This window comes from Salvelinus fontinalis, chromosome 18, assembly GCF_029448725.1.
Source record: "Salvelinus fontinalis isolate EN_2023a chromosome 18, ASM2944872v1, whole genome shotgun sequence".
Lineage (NCBI taxonomy): Eukaryota > Metazoa > Chordata > Actinopteri > Salmoniformes > Salmonidae > Salvelinus > Salvelinus fontinalis.
This window is the reverse complement of record NC_074682.1, coordinates 38,222,446-38,236,037: the sequence shown is the minus strand read 5'-3', so window position 1 is coordinate 38,236,037 and position 13,592 is coordinate 38,222,446. Positions and strand designations below refer to the sequence as shown.

General features: G+C 41.8%; 1 protein-coding gene across 2 annotated transcripts in view; it reads right to left on the bottom strand.

The window, feature by feature from the left end:
* LOC129815462 (SLIT-ROBO Rho GTPase-activating protein 3) overlaps nucleotides 1–13,592 on the bottom strand; it is a 106,911-nt gene that overhangs the window by 70,856 nt on the left and 22,463 nt on the right. For both annotated transcript variants that reach the window (XM_055869330.1, XM_055869331.1), the window contains exon 2: nucleotides 5,665–5,860. In XM_055869330.1, the coding sequence (XP_055725305.1) occupies nucleotides 5,665–5,860 (196 nt within the window). The remainder of the gene's footprint in view (nucleotides 1–5,664; nucleotides 5,861–13,592) is intronic.

Here is a 13,592-nt window from a genome sequence, read left to right as displayed (position 1 = left end):
TATTGATCTCATCCCGTCAGTAAAGGATGCCTGGTTATTTTTTTAAATGCCTTCCTCACCATCTTAAATAAGCATGCCCCGTTCAAGAAATTTAGAACCAGGAACAGATATAGCCCTTGGTTCTCTCCAGACCTGACTGCCCTTAACCAACACAAAAACATCCTATGGCGTTCTGCATTAGCATCAGACAGCCCCCGTGATATGCAACTTTTCAGGGAAGCTAGAAACCAATATACACAGGCAGTTAGAAAAGCCAAGGCTAGCTTTTTCAAGCAGAAATTTGCTTCCTGCAACACAAACTCAAAAAAGTTCTGGGACACTGTAAAGTCCATGGAGAATAAGAACACCTCCTCCCAGCTGCCCACTGCACTGAAGATAGGAAACACTGTCACCACTGATAAATCCACTATAATTGAGAATTTCAATAAGCATTTTTCTACGGCTGGCCATGTTTTCCACCTGGCTACCCCTACCCCGGTCAAAAGCACTGCACCCCCCACAGCTACTCGCCCAAGCCTTCCCCATTTCTCCTTCTCCCAAATCCAGTCAGCTGATGTTCTGAAAGAGCTGCAAAATCTGGACCCCTACAAATCAGCCGGGCTAGATAATCTGGACCCTTTCTTTCAAAAATTATCTGCTGAAATTGTTGCCACCCCTATTACTAGCCTGTTCAACCTCTTTCGTGTTGTCTGAGATTCCCAAAGATTGGAAAGCAGCTGCGGTCATCCCCCTCTTCAAAGGGGGGGACAAACCTATATCTCCCTCTTCAAACTGCTACAAACCTATATCTATCCTACACTGCCTTTCAAAGGTCTTCGAAAGCCAAGTCAACAAACAGATTACCGACCATTTAGAATCCCACCATACCTTCTCCGCAATGCAATCTGGTTTCAGAGCTGGTCATGGGTGCACCTCAGCCACGCTCAAGGTCCTAAACGATATCTTAACCGCCATCGATAAGAAACAATACTGTGCAGCCGTATTCATTGACCTGGCCAAGGCTTTTGACTCTGTCAATCACCACATCCTCATTGGCAGATTCGATAGCCTTGGCTTCTCAAATGATTGCCTCGCCTGGTTTACCAACTACTTCTCTGATAGAGTTCAGTGTGTCAAATCGGAGGGTCTGTTGTCCGGGCCTCTGGCAGTCTCTATGGGGGTGCCACAGGGTTCAATTCTCTTCTCTGTTTACATCAATGATGTTGCTCTTGCTGCTGGTGAGTCTCTGATCCACCTCTACACAGACGACACCATTCTGTATACTTCTGGCCCTTCTTTGGACACTGTGTTAACAACCCTCCAGGCGAGCTTCAATGCCATACAACTCTCCTTCTGTGGCCTCCAATTGCTCTTAAATACAAGTAAAACTAAATGCATGCTCTTCAACCGATCGATGCCTGCACCTGCCCGCCTGTCCAACATCACTACTCTGGACGGCTCTGACTTAGAATATGTGGACAACTACAAATACCTAGGTGTCTGGTTAGACTGTAAACTCTCCTTCCAGACTCAATTCAAACATCTCCAATCCAAAGTTAAATCTAGAATTGGCTTCCTATTCCGCAACAAAGCATCCTTCACTCATGCTGCCAAACATACCCTTGTAAAACTGACCATCCTACCAATCCTCAACTTCGGCGATGTCATTTACAAAATATCTTCCAATACCCTACTCAATAAATTGGATGCAGTCTATCACAGTGCCATCCGTTTTGTGAACAAAGCCCCATATACTATACACTGAGACCTGTACGCTCTGGTTGGCTGGCCCTCGCTTCATACTCGTCGCCAAACCCACTGGCTACAGGTCATCTACAAGTCTTTGCTAGGTAGAGCCCCGCCTTATCTCAGCTCACTGGTCACCATAGCAGCACCCACGCGTAGCACGTGCTCCAGCATGTATATTTCACTGGTCACCCCCAAAGACAATTCTTCCTTTGGCTGCCTTTCCTTCCAGTTCTCTGCTGCCAATGACCGGAATGAACTGCAAAAATCACTGAAGCTGATTTAACTTTAAGCACCAGCTGTCAGAGCAGCTCATAGATCACTGCACCTGTACATAGCCCATCTGTAAATAGCCCATCCAACTACCTCATCCCAAAACTGTATTTATTTATTTATTTTGCTCCTTTGCACCCCAGTATCTCTTCTTGCACATTCATCTTCCGCCTATCTATCACTCCAGTGTTTAATTGCTATATTGTAATGACTTTGCCACTATGGCCTATTTAAATAAAAGTGAAATAAAAAAATATATAAAAAATATGGCAAATAGAAATCAAAACTCGATGGTGTTCAGAGATAGATGGGAGGAGTTGAGTGGAGCTGAAGGGTGGGACTAAAACAAAAGATAACTATTGTAAAATATACTGTCTACGTATAATATATATAGTATATATAAGCTGGAAGTAGAAGCCTACGTTTTGTTGTCCATTAGTTTACTCCAATTAGGAAGGGTGGTAGGGTTAGGGGAAAATAATGAAGGAAAATATACAGTACCAGTCAAAAGTTTGGCCTGATTCACACAGTCTCCTCTGAACAGTTGATGACCCTTTCTAGGGAGTTATTCCTAGCCACCGTGCTTCTACACCTGCATTGCTTGCTGTTTGGGCTTTTAGGCTGGGTTTCTGTACAGCACTTTGAGATATCAGCTGATGTAAGAAGGGCTATATAAATACATTTGATTAGATAAGATTTGAGACGTGTCTGTTACTTGAACTCTGTGAAGCATTTATTTGGGCTGCAATATGAGGTGCAGATAACTAACTCCAATGAACTTATCCTCTGCAGCAGAGGTAACTCTGGGTCTTCCTTTCCTGTGGCGGTCGTCATGAGAGCCAGTTTCATCATAGTGCTTGGTGGTTTTTCTTCATGTCTTAAAATAATGATGGACTGTTGTTTCTCTTTGCTAATTTGAGCAGTTCTTGCCATAATCAAATCAAATCAAATTGTATTTGTCACATGCGCCGAATACAACAGGTGTAGTAGACCTTACAGTGAAATGCTTACCTACAAGCCCTTAAACAACAATGCTTTAAGCATTAATAAGTTTTAAAAAATGTTAGTAAAAAAAAAAAAAAAGTAACAAATAATTAATTAAACAGCAGCAGTATGTATAATAATATGCAATAATATGGACTTCCAAATGCACTGTATATAATCAAGGGTTTTCTTTATTTTTACTACTTTCTACATTGTAGAATAATAGTGAAGACATCAAAACTATAAAATAACACATATGGAATCATGTAGTAACCAAAAAAGTGTTAAACAAATCAAAATATTTTTTATATTTGAGATTCTTCAAAGTAGCCACCCTTTTCCTTGATGACAGCTTTGCACACTCTTGGTATTCTCTCAACCAGCTTCACCTGGAATGCTTTTACAACAATCTTGAAGGAGTTCCCACATATGCTGAGCACTTGTTGGCTGCTTTTCCTTCACTCTGCTGTCCAACTCATCCTAATCCATCTCAATTGGGTTAAGGTCGGGAAATTGTGGAGGCCAGGTCATCTGATGCAGTAAAAGTTAAAAAAAATATGAAAAACCCTGGAATGAGTAGGTGTGTCCAAACTTTGACTTGTACTGTATATCTTTACCCCATATATGGGGGATTGGAAATGATGCAGACAATAATATTGATGGAATCCATAATCTATCTGCAATATTAAAGCTGATCTACCCCTAAAAGAATATATATATATATATATTTTAAATAAGCATATTTCTCAAAAATGTTGTGCACAAATTTGTTTACATCCCTGTTAGTGATCATTTCTCCATTGACAAGATAATCCATCCACCTGACAGGTGTGGCATATCAATAAGCTGATTAAATAGCACGATCATTACACAGGTGCACCTTGTGCTGGAGAAAATAAAAGGCCACTCTAAATTGTATAGTTTTGTCACACAACACAGATGTCTCAAGTTTTGAGGGAGCGTGCAATTGGAATGCTGACTGCAGGAATGTCCACCAGAACTGTTGGCAGATAATTTAATGCTAATTTCTCTACCATAAGCCGCCTCCAATGTAATTTTAGAGAATTTGGCAGTACGTCCAACTGACCTAACACACCACAGACCATGTGGAACCACACCAGTCTAGGACCTCCACATCCGACTTCTTCACCTGTAGGATCGTCTGAGACAAGCCACACGGACAGCTGATGAAACTATAGAATTACTGCACAAACTGGCAGAAACCGTCTCATGGAAGCTCATCTGCGTGCTCGTCATCCTCACCAGGGTCTTGACCTGACTGCAGTTCAGCGTCGTAACCGACTTCAGTGGGAAAATGCTCACTTTCGATGGCCACTGGCATGCTGGAGAAGTGTGCTCTTCACAGATGAATCCCAGTTTCAACTGTACCGGGCATATGGCGAGCAGTTTGCTGATGTTAACGTTGTGAACAGAGTGCCCCATGGCGGCGGTGGCATTATGGTATGGGCAGGCATGAGCTACGGAAAATCAACACTATCGCATTTCATCGATGGCTATTTTAATGAGGAGATCCTGAGGCCCATTGACTTGCCATTCATCATTTCTTTTTTACCTTTTATTTAACTAAGCCAGTCAGTTAAGAACAAATTCTTATTTTCAATGACGGCCTAGGAACAGTGGGTTAACTGCCTTGTACAGGGGCAGAACGACAGATTTGTACCTTGTCAGCTTGGGGATTCAAACTTGCAACCTTTTGGTTACTAGCCCAATGCTCTAACCACTCGGCGACCCCGCCGCCACATCATGTTTCAGCATGATAATGCTCTGCCCCACGTTGAAAGGATCTGTACACAATTCCTGAAAGCTGAAAATGTCCCAGTTCTTCCATGGCCTGCACACTGAACAGAAATGTCACCAGTGGAGGCTGCTGAGGGGAAGACGGCTCATAATAATGTCTGGAACGGAGTAAATGGAATGGCATCAAACCATGTGTTTGATGTATTTGATACCATTCAACTATTCCGCTCCAGCCATTACCACAAGCCCATCCTCCCCAATTAAGGTGCCACCAACCTCCTGTGCATGTCACCCATTGAGCATGTTTGGGATGCTCTGGGTCGACGTGTACGACAGCATGTTCCAGTTCCCTCCAATATCCAGCAACTTCACACAGCCATTGAAGAGGAGTGGGACAACATTCCACAAGCCACAATCAACAGCCTGATCAACTCAATGCGAAGGAGATGTATTGCGCTGCATGAGGCAAATGGTTGTCACACAAGATACTGACTGGTTTTCTGATCCATGCTCCTACTTTTTTTAAAGGTATCTGTGACCAACAGATGCATACCTGTATTCCCAGTCAAGTGAAATCCATAGATAAGGGCCTAATGAATGTATTTTAATTGACAGATTTCCTTACATGAAATTAAATTGTTGCATGTTGCGTTTATATTTTTGTTCAGGGTAACTTCATGTGTACTCAATAAGTTCACACGCTCTCAGGCAATTCAAAAATAAATTCTGCCCACCCAAGCACACACACAAACATAGAGTAGACAGGTGTTTGCAAGGCAAGTAGACCCATAAACACACGTTCGCACACACACACTCTACTCTCTCCCTCGCTGCCTCAGATACAGTTTAAATATTTGTCTCAGTTTGAAGCTAGGTGGTCTCTAGCCATGTCGTCGTCTCATCTCTGCAGGGAGGGAAACTCACTTGAACTGGTGGTGTTCTCTGGAGCTGCGGATCTTGTTGGAGAAGCGCTCGGCCAGTTTCTCCAGGCTGCGGGAGTACTCCAGCTGGATCTCAGCCTTGCGGCGGAAGAAGTCCTGCAGGTCCTGCAGCAGCTGGATACGAGACTCGGACTGCTGCTCCAGGCATTTGAACTGCTCCACCAGCTGGTTACGGATCTCTGTGTATCAAAACACAAAACAGAAAGTTGGCAAAAGTCAGTCATAACAGGGTCATCATCTCCAACAGATCAAGGTATGGGGAGGGATTCAATCAACCCTTCCTTCTCTATGTTTTCTATCTTTGTTGACACGTGCTCCACAAACGTCTCTGAATCCATATATCTGAGAAGAGTTAATGTATTTGCTGTTTTACACCACCCCAAATCATTCTGTGGATTTATTCAAAAGGGATTAAAAAAAAGTGCAAAAGAGACATTTAATACTTTATCTTATTATGGGTTTATAATAATTCTGTTATGATATTTGTGCCAAGGATTATTTTCCAACTGTGAAATAGGTTACGGATGGCAGGGAAATCTCATTAACACTCACAGTTTCTTATTTTTTAAACTGGGCATGTTTTCCCTCAAATGGCTGCCAATAGCTTTTAAGTGAATATTTTGTAAAGTTAGTGTGGGAGAGGTGGAGAAATGATTGTTATCGATCAATAATGACAAACCTGGCATTGACAACTTAGGTGGAAAGCTACTGAGGATGGTATCTGACTCTATGCCCACACTTATCTGTCATGTATTTAATCTGAGACTAGAGGAAGGTGTTTGCCCTCAGGCCTGGAGAGAAGCCAAAGTCATTTCGCTACCCAAGAGTGGTAAAGTGGCCTTTACTGGTTCTAACAGCAGACCTATCAGCTTGTTGCCAGCTCTTAGCAAACTGTTGGAAAAAAATTGTGTTTGACAAAATGTGACCCGTTTCAAGAGACTACGCACGTCATTACTTCAAAGCATAAGAATTTCATGTCCAGTTGGTTTAGCCATGGAAAAAGAAAGGAAGTGTCTCGCTAGCTGTGATTGGCTGAGATAATGGATGAACTGGACATGCTAAGAGATGAGTTCGGATTGGTCTGCCATGTAGCAGACCAATCCGACCTCACTAATACTCTTGTGACTCTTGTCAAATACTCTCCGCTATTTGACCTAGATATTTTGTGTCTATGTATTGATATGTAGGTTATGTGTGCTGTTTTTTTAGTTCTGTCCTTGAGCTGTTCTGTCTATTAATGTTCTGTATTGTCATGTTTCATGTTTTGTGTGGACCCCAGGAAGAGTAGCTGCTGCTTTCGCAACAGGTAATGGGGATCCTAATAAAATACCAAACGTTGGCTGAAAAATAACTGTTTTCACCTTGTACACCTAACAACCATGAAATGTCTGGTCACATATTTCCAAGCAGCTCACTGTGTTAACAAAGTGTTTCTCTCTCTAACAACCCTCAGGCAAAGCTGTCAATCAGCACCACACATGTCTGAAAGAGCTGTAAGTTTAATGTTGTTGGTCCCTTAGTTGTAGTGTAGTAGTCTTTTTTCTGTTTTCAAACAGACTGCGTTAACCCTAGTTCCACTCTGGGCTATTGAACATCTCTTTAGGAAGATGAGACCCGACCGCCTGCTGAATGTAATGTAGTGTAATGGCTCCAGAGCTGAGCTGAACTAAAATGAGTTGTGTGAGAACTGGCTTCAGGAATTCCTACAGCAGTGGACCTATAATCAAACTGCTGTCAATGAGTAGGTGCATCAAACACTCGCTTGGACTAAATCCTGTATCAGAAGCAACCAACATCTTATGAGGGGAACCTGACACTAGCAGTCTCACTGCAGATCCTTGATGCTGGTCTGTACCCAGGAGAGAAACCGGAGTCTTCATTGGCTTTGTAGTGTTCTCATTGAGATCCAACTCTGCATCGACAAAAGAACAAAGACTGACCTATTTAACAGAACAAACCAGCAAACCTGAGATTCCTCTTTCTGATCTGAATAAAAGAGTGACAGTAAACAAATGGAATAAAAGGGAAATATTCTATGAAAGCAAAGTAATACTAACTAGCTACCGGATTGAAAGGTGGTATCACTAGCCAACAGAAAGAGAAAGCCTTGACCTCATATCCTGTATTCAGCATGTGGGATCGGGGGGGGGGGGGGGGGGGATTCCTGGGCCAAGGTTGACTGTAAGCTTAAAGAACAGAAATATGGGATGACAATCTGTGGTTAACCATTGTCCCAGCTCTTCCCTTTACCCAGGTGCCTCCCTCCCTCCCTCTCTCTCCTAGTTTCTGTGACTTCAGCCTGCAAGGGCCTTCATAGAGGTCTCCTATAACTAGTACCATCCCTGGAGATGCTACTACAACATAAACATTCCAATCCATACTTCCAGTGACTGTGAGCCTTTCCCAGACCAAATGACAGGGTCACGTCCTGACCATAGAGTCCTTATTTTCTATGGTGGAGTAGGTCAGGGAGTGAGTGGGGGGTTTTCTAGTTATTATTTTCTATGTGGGGTTCTAGTTTAGTTTTTCTGTGTTGGTTTTTGGTATGATTCCCAATTAGAGGCAGCTGGCTATCGTTGTCTCTAATTGGGGGATCATATTTAAGTAGCATTTTTTCCACCTGTGTTTTATGGGATATTGTTTTGAGTTAGTGCACGTAGCACCTCTGTAGTCACGGTTCGTTGTTTGTTTCGTTCTTTTTTTGTTTGTTTTGTGCACTTTCTAATAAATTATGTGGAACTCAACATCCGCTGCGCCTTGGTCCGATAATTATTCCAGCGAACGTGACAGACAGTTTTTCCTCCTTTCTTTCCATTATTTTCTATCGTTCTCTTGTTTTCCCTCTCAGCACGTAGGCTATCCAGTGGCAAAACAAGCAGAGCCGGGAGAAACGCCCCAGAAAAAGCTGACAGCGATTCGCATGAATGGCAGGGAGCACTTTTTAAAACGCTCTCATGAAAAACAGAGGACTGTGAACCAGCAGCTGCAGCGGTGGATTTGACAGACGATTGAAAAGAAATTTGGTCGCACATGCCAGAAGTGTGTCCTCGCCTCTTAGAAACCATGAGCAATTGCCCAATTTTTCCCATGTATTCCCGATTCCTCGTTTTGCACCTCCGCTGTGGTTTATTTAAAGTGTCTGTACCCTCAGTGGTTCTTTTCAATCTGTGAAGAGGAGGAATGCTGTGAATTTAGGCCGGCAGTTACAGACGATGCTTTGCCCTTTTGAACAGTACCAAAACAAGTATTGTAGCCAGCATGACATCAGTTCAAAGAAACCTTTTCAAAATGGACCTTTTAACAGAATCAAAAATGAAATATTCTGGATTATGTGTAAACATCAATGGTTTATGGAATGAAAAGGAATCCATGAGATCAAATGTAAACTGCTTTATTATTGGCTATGGCCCAATTCTGAAAGCAATCAAGTTATTAGAAAAAAAGGAGCTTGTTTGAGTCTGTGAGCACCCTATTTGAAATTAAAATTTGAATCTCAAACAGTGTTTTTGGTTGACTTGTTCAATCGTTTGTATGGATAATAAACACGGACTACACCCAGTGTTGGGGATAGGGGGAGGGAGGACAGCGGTAATTCAAGGGGAGATGGAGGTAATTCAAGTCCCCAAAATGAACAGGCGCTCTACTAATTAGATGTAGGCCATAAGAACAACCTTTAATTGAAGGGTACAATTTTATTGGCTTTGACACTGTTGTTTGATTAGGCAATGCAGCAATTACACACGGCAAGCGCACTGCATTTCTTCTCTACACGTGTTTCCATTTGTGGAGATAGGGCTGAGACAGAAATAGCTTGATGAGGCAATTCTACCACAATTACATATGAGGGAGAGAAGCTACTTACTGAACAACCTTTATCCTACAACAGAGTAGCCCTTTTGTCTATTTACACCACTTCATCTGGGGGTTCACTACCATACACTGTCTGAGTTTGATACCTGAGCAAAAATTCCAAATCAGCACAAATACCTAACAGTAAGATCATCAGTGCCGGATGCAGGCCACATTATACATTCAAGTTCAGCAATCAGTACTCTAGTAAATGTTTTTTTCAAACAAACAGTGTCAAGAATACCACTTTATTTTTTAGCTCTGCACATTTGCTGCAATCTTTGAGTTGATCATCAACTATCGTGCGTCTCCACAGCATAAATCGATGGCAAATGATTGTACCAATCCAATCCAGTTACTACTGCACTTTAAAATAACATGACTTTTCTGGCAAGCCAAAGTGATGAGGCAGTATTACTGTCTCTCCCTGAAAGTTATTGGAGTCACAGGCTTCATTCATTATGCAGTTAAGCATGCAGACAGATGTGCCTTTGTGGAGAGGGAACAATCCACAAGCACTTGTTTATCCCTGAACAGCCTTCTCTGTATTGATGAAACTGTAGGTCTGTGTGGCTGTAACTTGTGTGTACAGTGAATAAGTCTGCAATAGAGAATGCACTCTGTACAGTACAGTAAAGGCTTGGGCGATATACCACTTTTACCGTATACCGGGGTATTTCGAAATACCGACGGTATGATTTTCAATACTGTTAAAAATAATGTTTTTATTTTTTATTGGGAAAACACAGCGTTGTACGAGATCTTCATATTCTTGGCAATTTCTCGCATGGAATAGGCTTCATTTCTCCGAACAAGAATAGACTGACGAGTTTCAGAAGAAAAGTATTTGTTTGTGGCCATTTTGAGCCTGTAATCGAATCCACAAATGCTGATGCTCCAGATACTCAACTAGTCTAAAGAAGGCCAGTTTTATTGCTGCTTTAATCAGTACAAAAGTTTTCAGCTGTGCTAACATAATCGCAGGAGGGTTTCTAATGATCAATTAGCCTTTTAAAATTATAAACTTGGATTAGCTAACACAACGTGTCATTGGAACACAGGAGTGATGGTTGCTGATAATAGGCCTCTGTATGCCTATGTAGATATTCCATAAAAAATCTTCCGTTTCCAGCTACAATAGTCATTTACAACATTAACAATGTCTACACTGTATTTCTGATGAATTTGATGTTATTTTAATGGACATAAAATGTGCTTTTCTTTCAAAAACAAGAACATTTGTAAGTGACCCCAAACTTTTGAACGGTAGTGTATATAGGACAAAACACACATCACGACAAGAGAGACACCACAACACTACATAAAGTGAGACCTAAAACAACAACATGGCATGGCAGCAACACATGACAACACAGCATGGTAGCAACACCACATGACAACAACATGGCAGCAGCACAACATGTTAGCAGCACAAAACATGTTACAAACATTATTGGGCACAGACAACAGCACAAAAGCAAGAAGGTATGACGGTATGAAAATATGGACACCGCCCTAACCTAGTATAGTATGAATGCTTCTCTGAAGGTATGCTTGAAATACTGTACTGAGGTGCAATTTGCATGCCGGTAAACTCTTACTAATATAAAACATGTCCTTCAGTTTATATTGTAGATGACCTCCCACAAGCTCACTAGGAAGCAGATAAGATTTCATGGACCTCAGCTTGGCTCTGCTGTCTCATGCCCATATCTTAACCAATGTCAAATCTCCAATAATCATATATTTAGTTTGGCAGGAATGTCTAAACCACAGTCAATGAACAAGATGTTAGACTTATTTGAACTTTAAGCACTTGCACTTTGTCATGCAAATGCCAGCCAAATTCAGACATTTTAAGACTTGCCACTTATCCTGCCGACTTGTTTGTAATTATTCTGTAAATGTTGTTGTTGTGTTTTTCCATTTTAATATGTGAATTTGTCTGTATGTACTTTTAACTGCTGCTAAATGAATTGCCTCTCGAGGACTAAGTGTTCTGAAATCCCTTGCTTAATTTATACTGAAATGAAATGAAAAAAGAAAGCTATTTTTAGAAAAAAAGTGCACATTTGTCTACATGCCAACAGTGAGCAACAATGCCTAATTTATCATAACCTTTACAGATAATGAATCCTAATATCAAAAGCAATAAAAAAAAACATGAATTTATTGAAACTGTAATATCAATACTGGTTATGTTATATCGTGGAACACAATCTTCAAAAAGGTAGTAAGCTCAGCAGTGTGGCGCTTGCTTGCAGATGCCTGTGCAATGGCATAGCCTTGTTTTGTTAATTTAGCAGACAAGACACTCTTAATTCCCCACCCCACCTATTTTAGTTTGAAGTCATTCGCATCTCGCGTCTGGACCAGTTATTCTTCTTTTACATTTTTTTTTACTTTTTACCCCTTTTTTGTGGTATCCAAGTGGTAGTAACAGTTTTGTCTCATCGCTGTAACTCCCGTAGGGACTTGGGAGACGCGAAGGTCAAGAGCCTTGTGTCCGCACTGCTTCTTGACACAATGCCCACTTAACCCAGAAGCCAGCCACATCAATGTGTCTTAGGAAACACCTTTCACCTGGCAATCGTGTCAGCGTACATTGTGCCAAGCCCACCACAGGAATTGCTAGAGCACGATCGGACAAGAACATCCCTGCCGGTCAAACCCTCCCCTAACCCGGACGACGCTGGGCCAATTGTGCACCGCCCCATGGGTCTCCCGGTCACAGCCGGCTGCGACAGAGCCTGGACTCGAACCAGAATCTCTAAATGGCACAGCTAGCACTGCAATGCAGTGCCTTAGACCACTGCACCACTCAGGAGGCCCTGGAACAGTTATTCTTAAATAGTGATCATATGAAACAGAGCTGAATTTGGCAAGTTGAAAGACATTTTTCAAGGTTACAAACCAAAATCTGTCTTCTTTTCGATATACAGACGTTCGATTGAGTTTATTATGCCGTGTCCTTGGAATGGATTAACAATTCTAAATTGAACACTGCATGTGGATGAATTATGGCCAGGACATCTGTTAGGCCTAGGCTTAGTGATTCTGATGAAAATACGCTCTGTCTTTATCAAACTAATGTATAGCCAATGTTGACTTTGTGGCTGTCGTAACTAGTGATAACCGCAAAGTAGCCGAAGCAAAAATGATTCCAGAACTGCATCTCATTGTCGGAACACATATTTCCATACTTCAGTTAACCAGTCCATTTTGAATTTGTGATAAAAATGTTGGCATTTGGCAAGGAATGTAGCTTGTGTATCTCATCAGTTAAATACGATTTCTTTAGGAGCACACAGCACGCATGTGTAGAAGGAGAGGTCGTAATGCAATTGAGTGTGTGAGACATGAAAGAGAAAGGACATTTAGGGAGCAGAACTGTGTGATGCTAGGCTTGGTTTCTTTTTTGTTGTGTCCCACAAATGCACATGTACAAATGGAACACTACAGTTAAAGCACATTAACGATATCTCAGCTCACTGGTCACCATAGCAGCACCCACTAGTAGCACGCTCTCCACCAGGTATATCTCACTGGTCAAACCCAAAGCCAATTCCTCCTTTGGTCGCCTTTCCTTCCAGTTCTCTGCTGCCAATGACTGGAACGAACTGCAAAAATCACTGGCTTTAAGCACCAGCTGTCAGAGCAGCTCACAGATCACTGCACCTGTACATAGCCCATCTGTAAACAGCCAATCTATCTACCTCATCCCCATACTGTATTTATGTATTTATCTTGCTCTTTTGCACCCCAGTATCTCTACTTGCACATGCATCTTCTGCACATAAACCATCCCAGTGTTTAATTGATATATTGTAATTACTTCGCCACCATGGCCTATTTATTGCCTTAATAAGACTAGGGGGCGCAGTTTTTGCTTTTGGCTAAAAAAGCATACCCATTTGAAACTGCCTATTTCTCAGCCCCAGAAACTAGAATATGCATATAATAGTCAGATTAGGATAGAAAACACTCTGAAGATTCCAAAACTGTAAACATTTTGTCTGTGAGTTAAAAAGAACTGATATTGCAGGCTAAAACCTGAGGAAA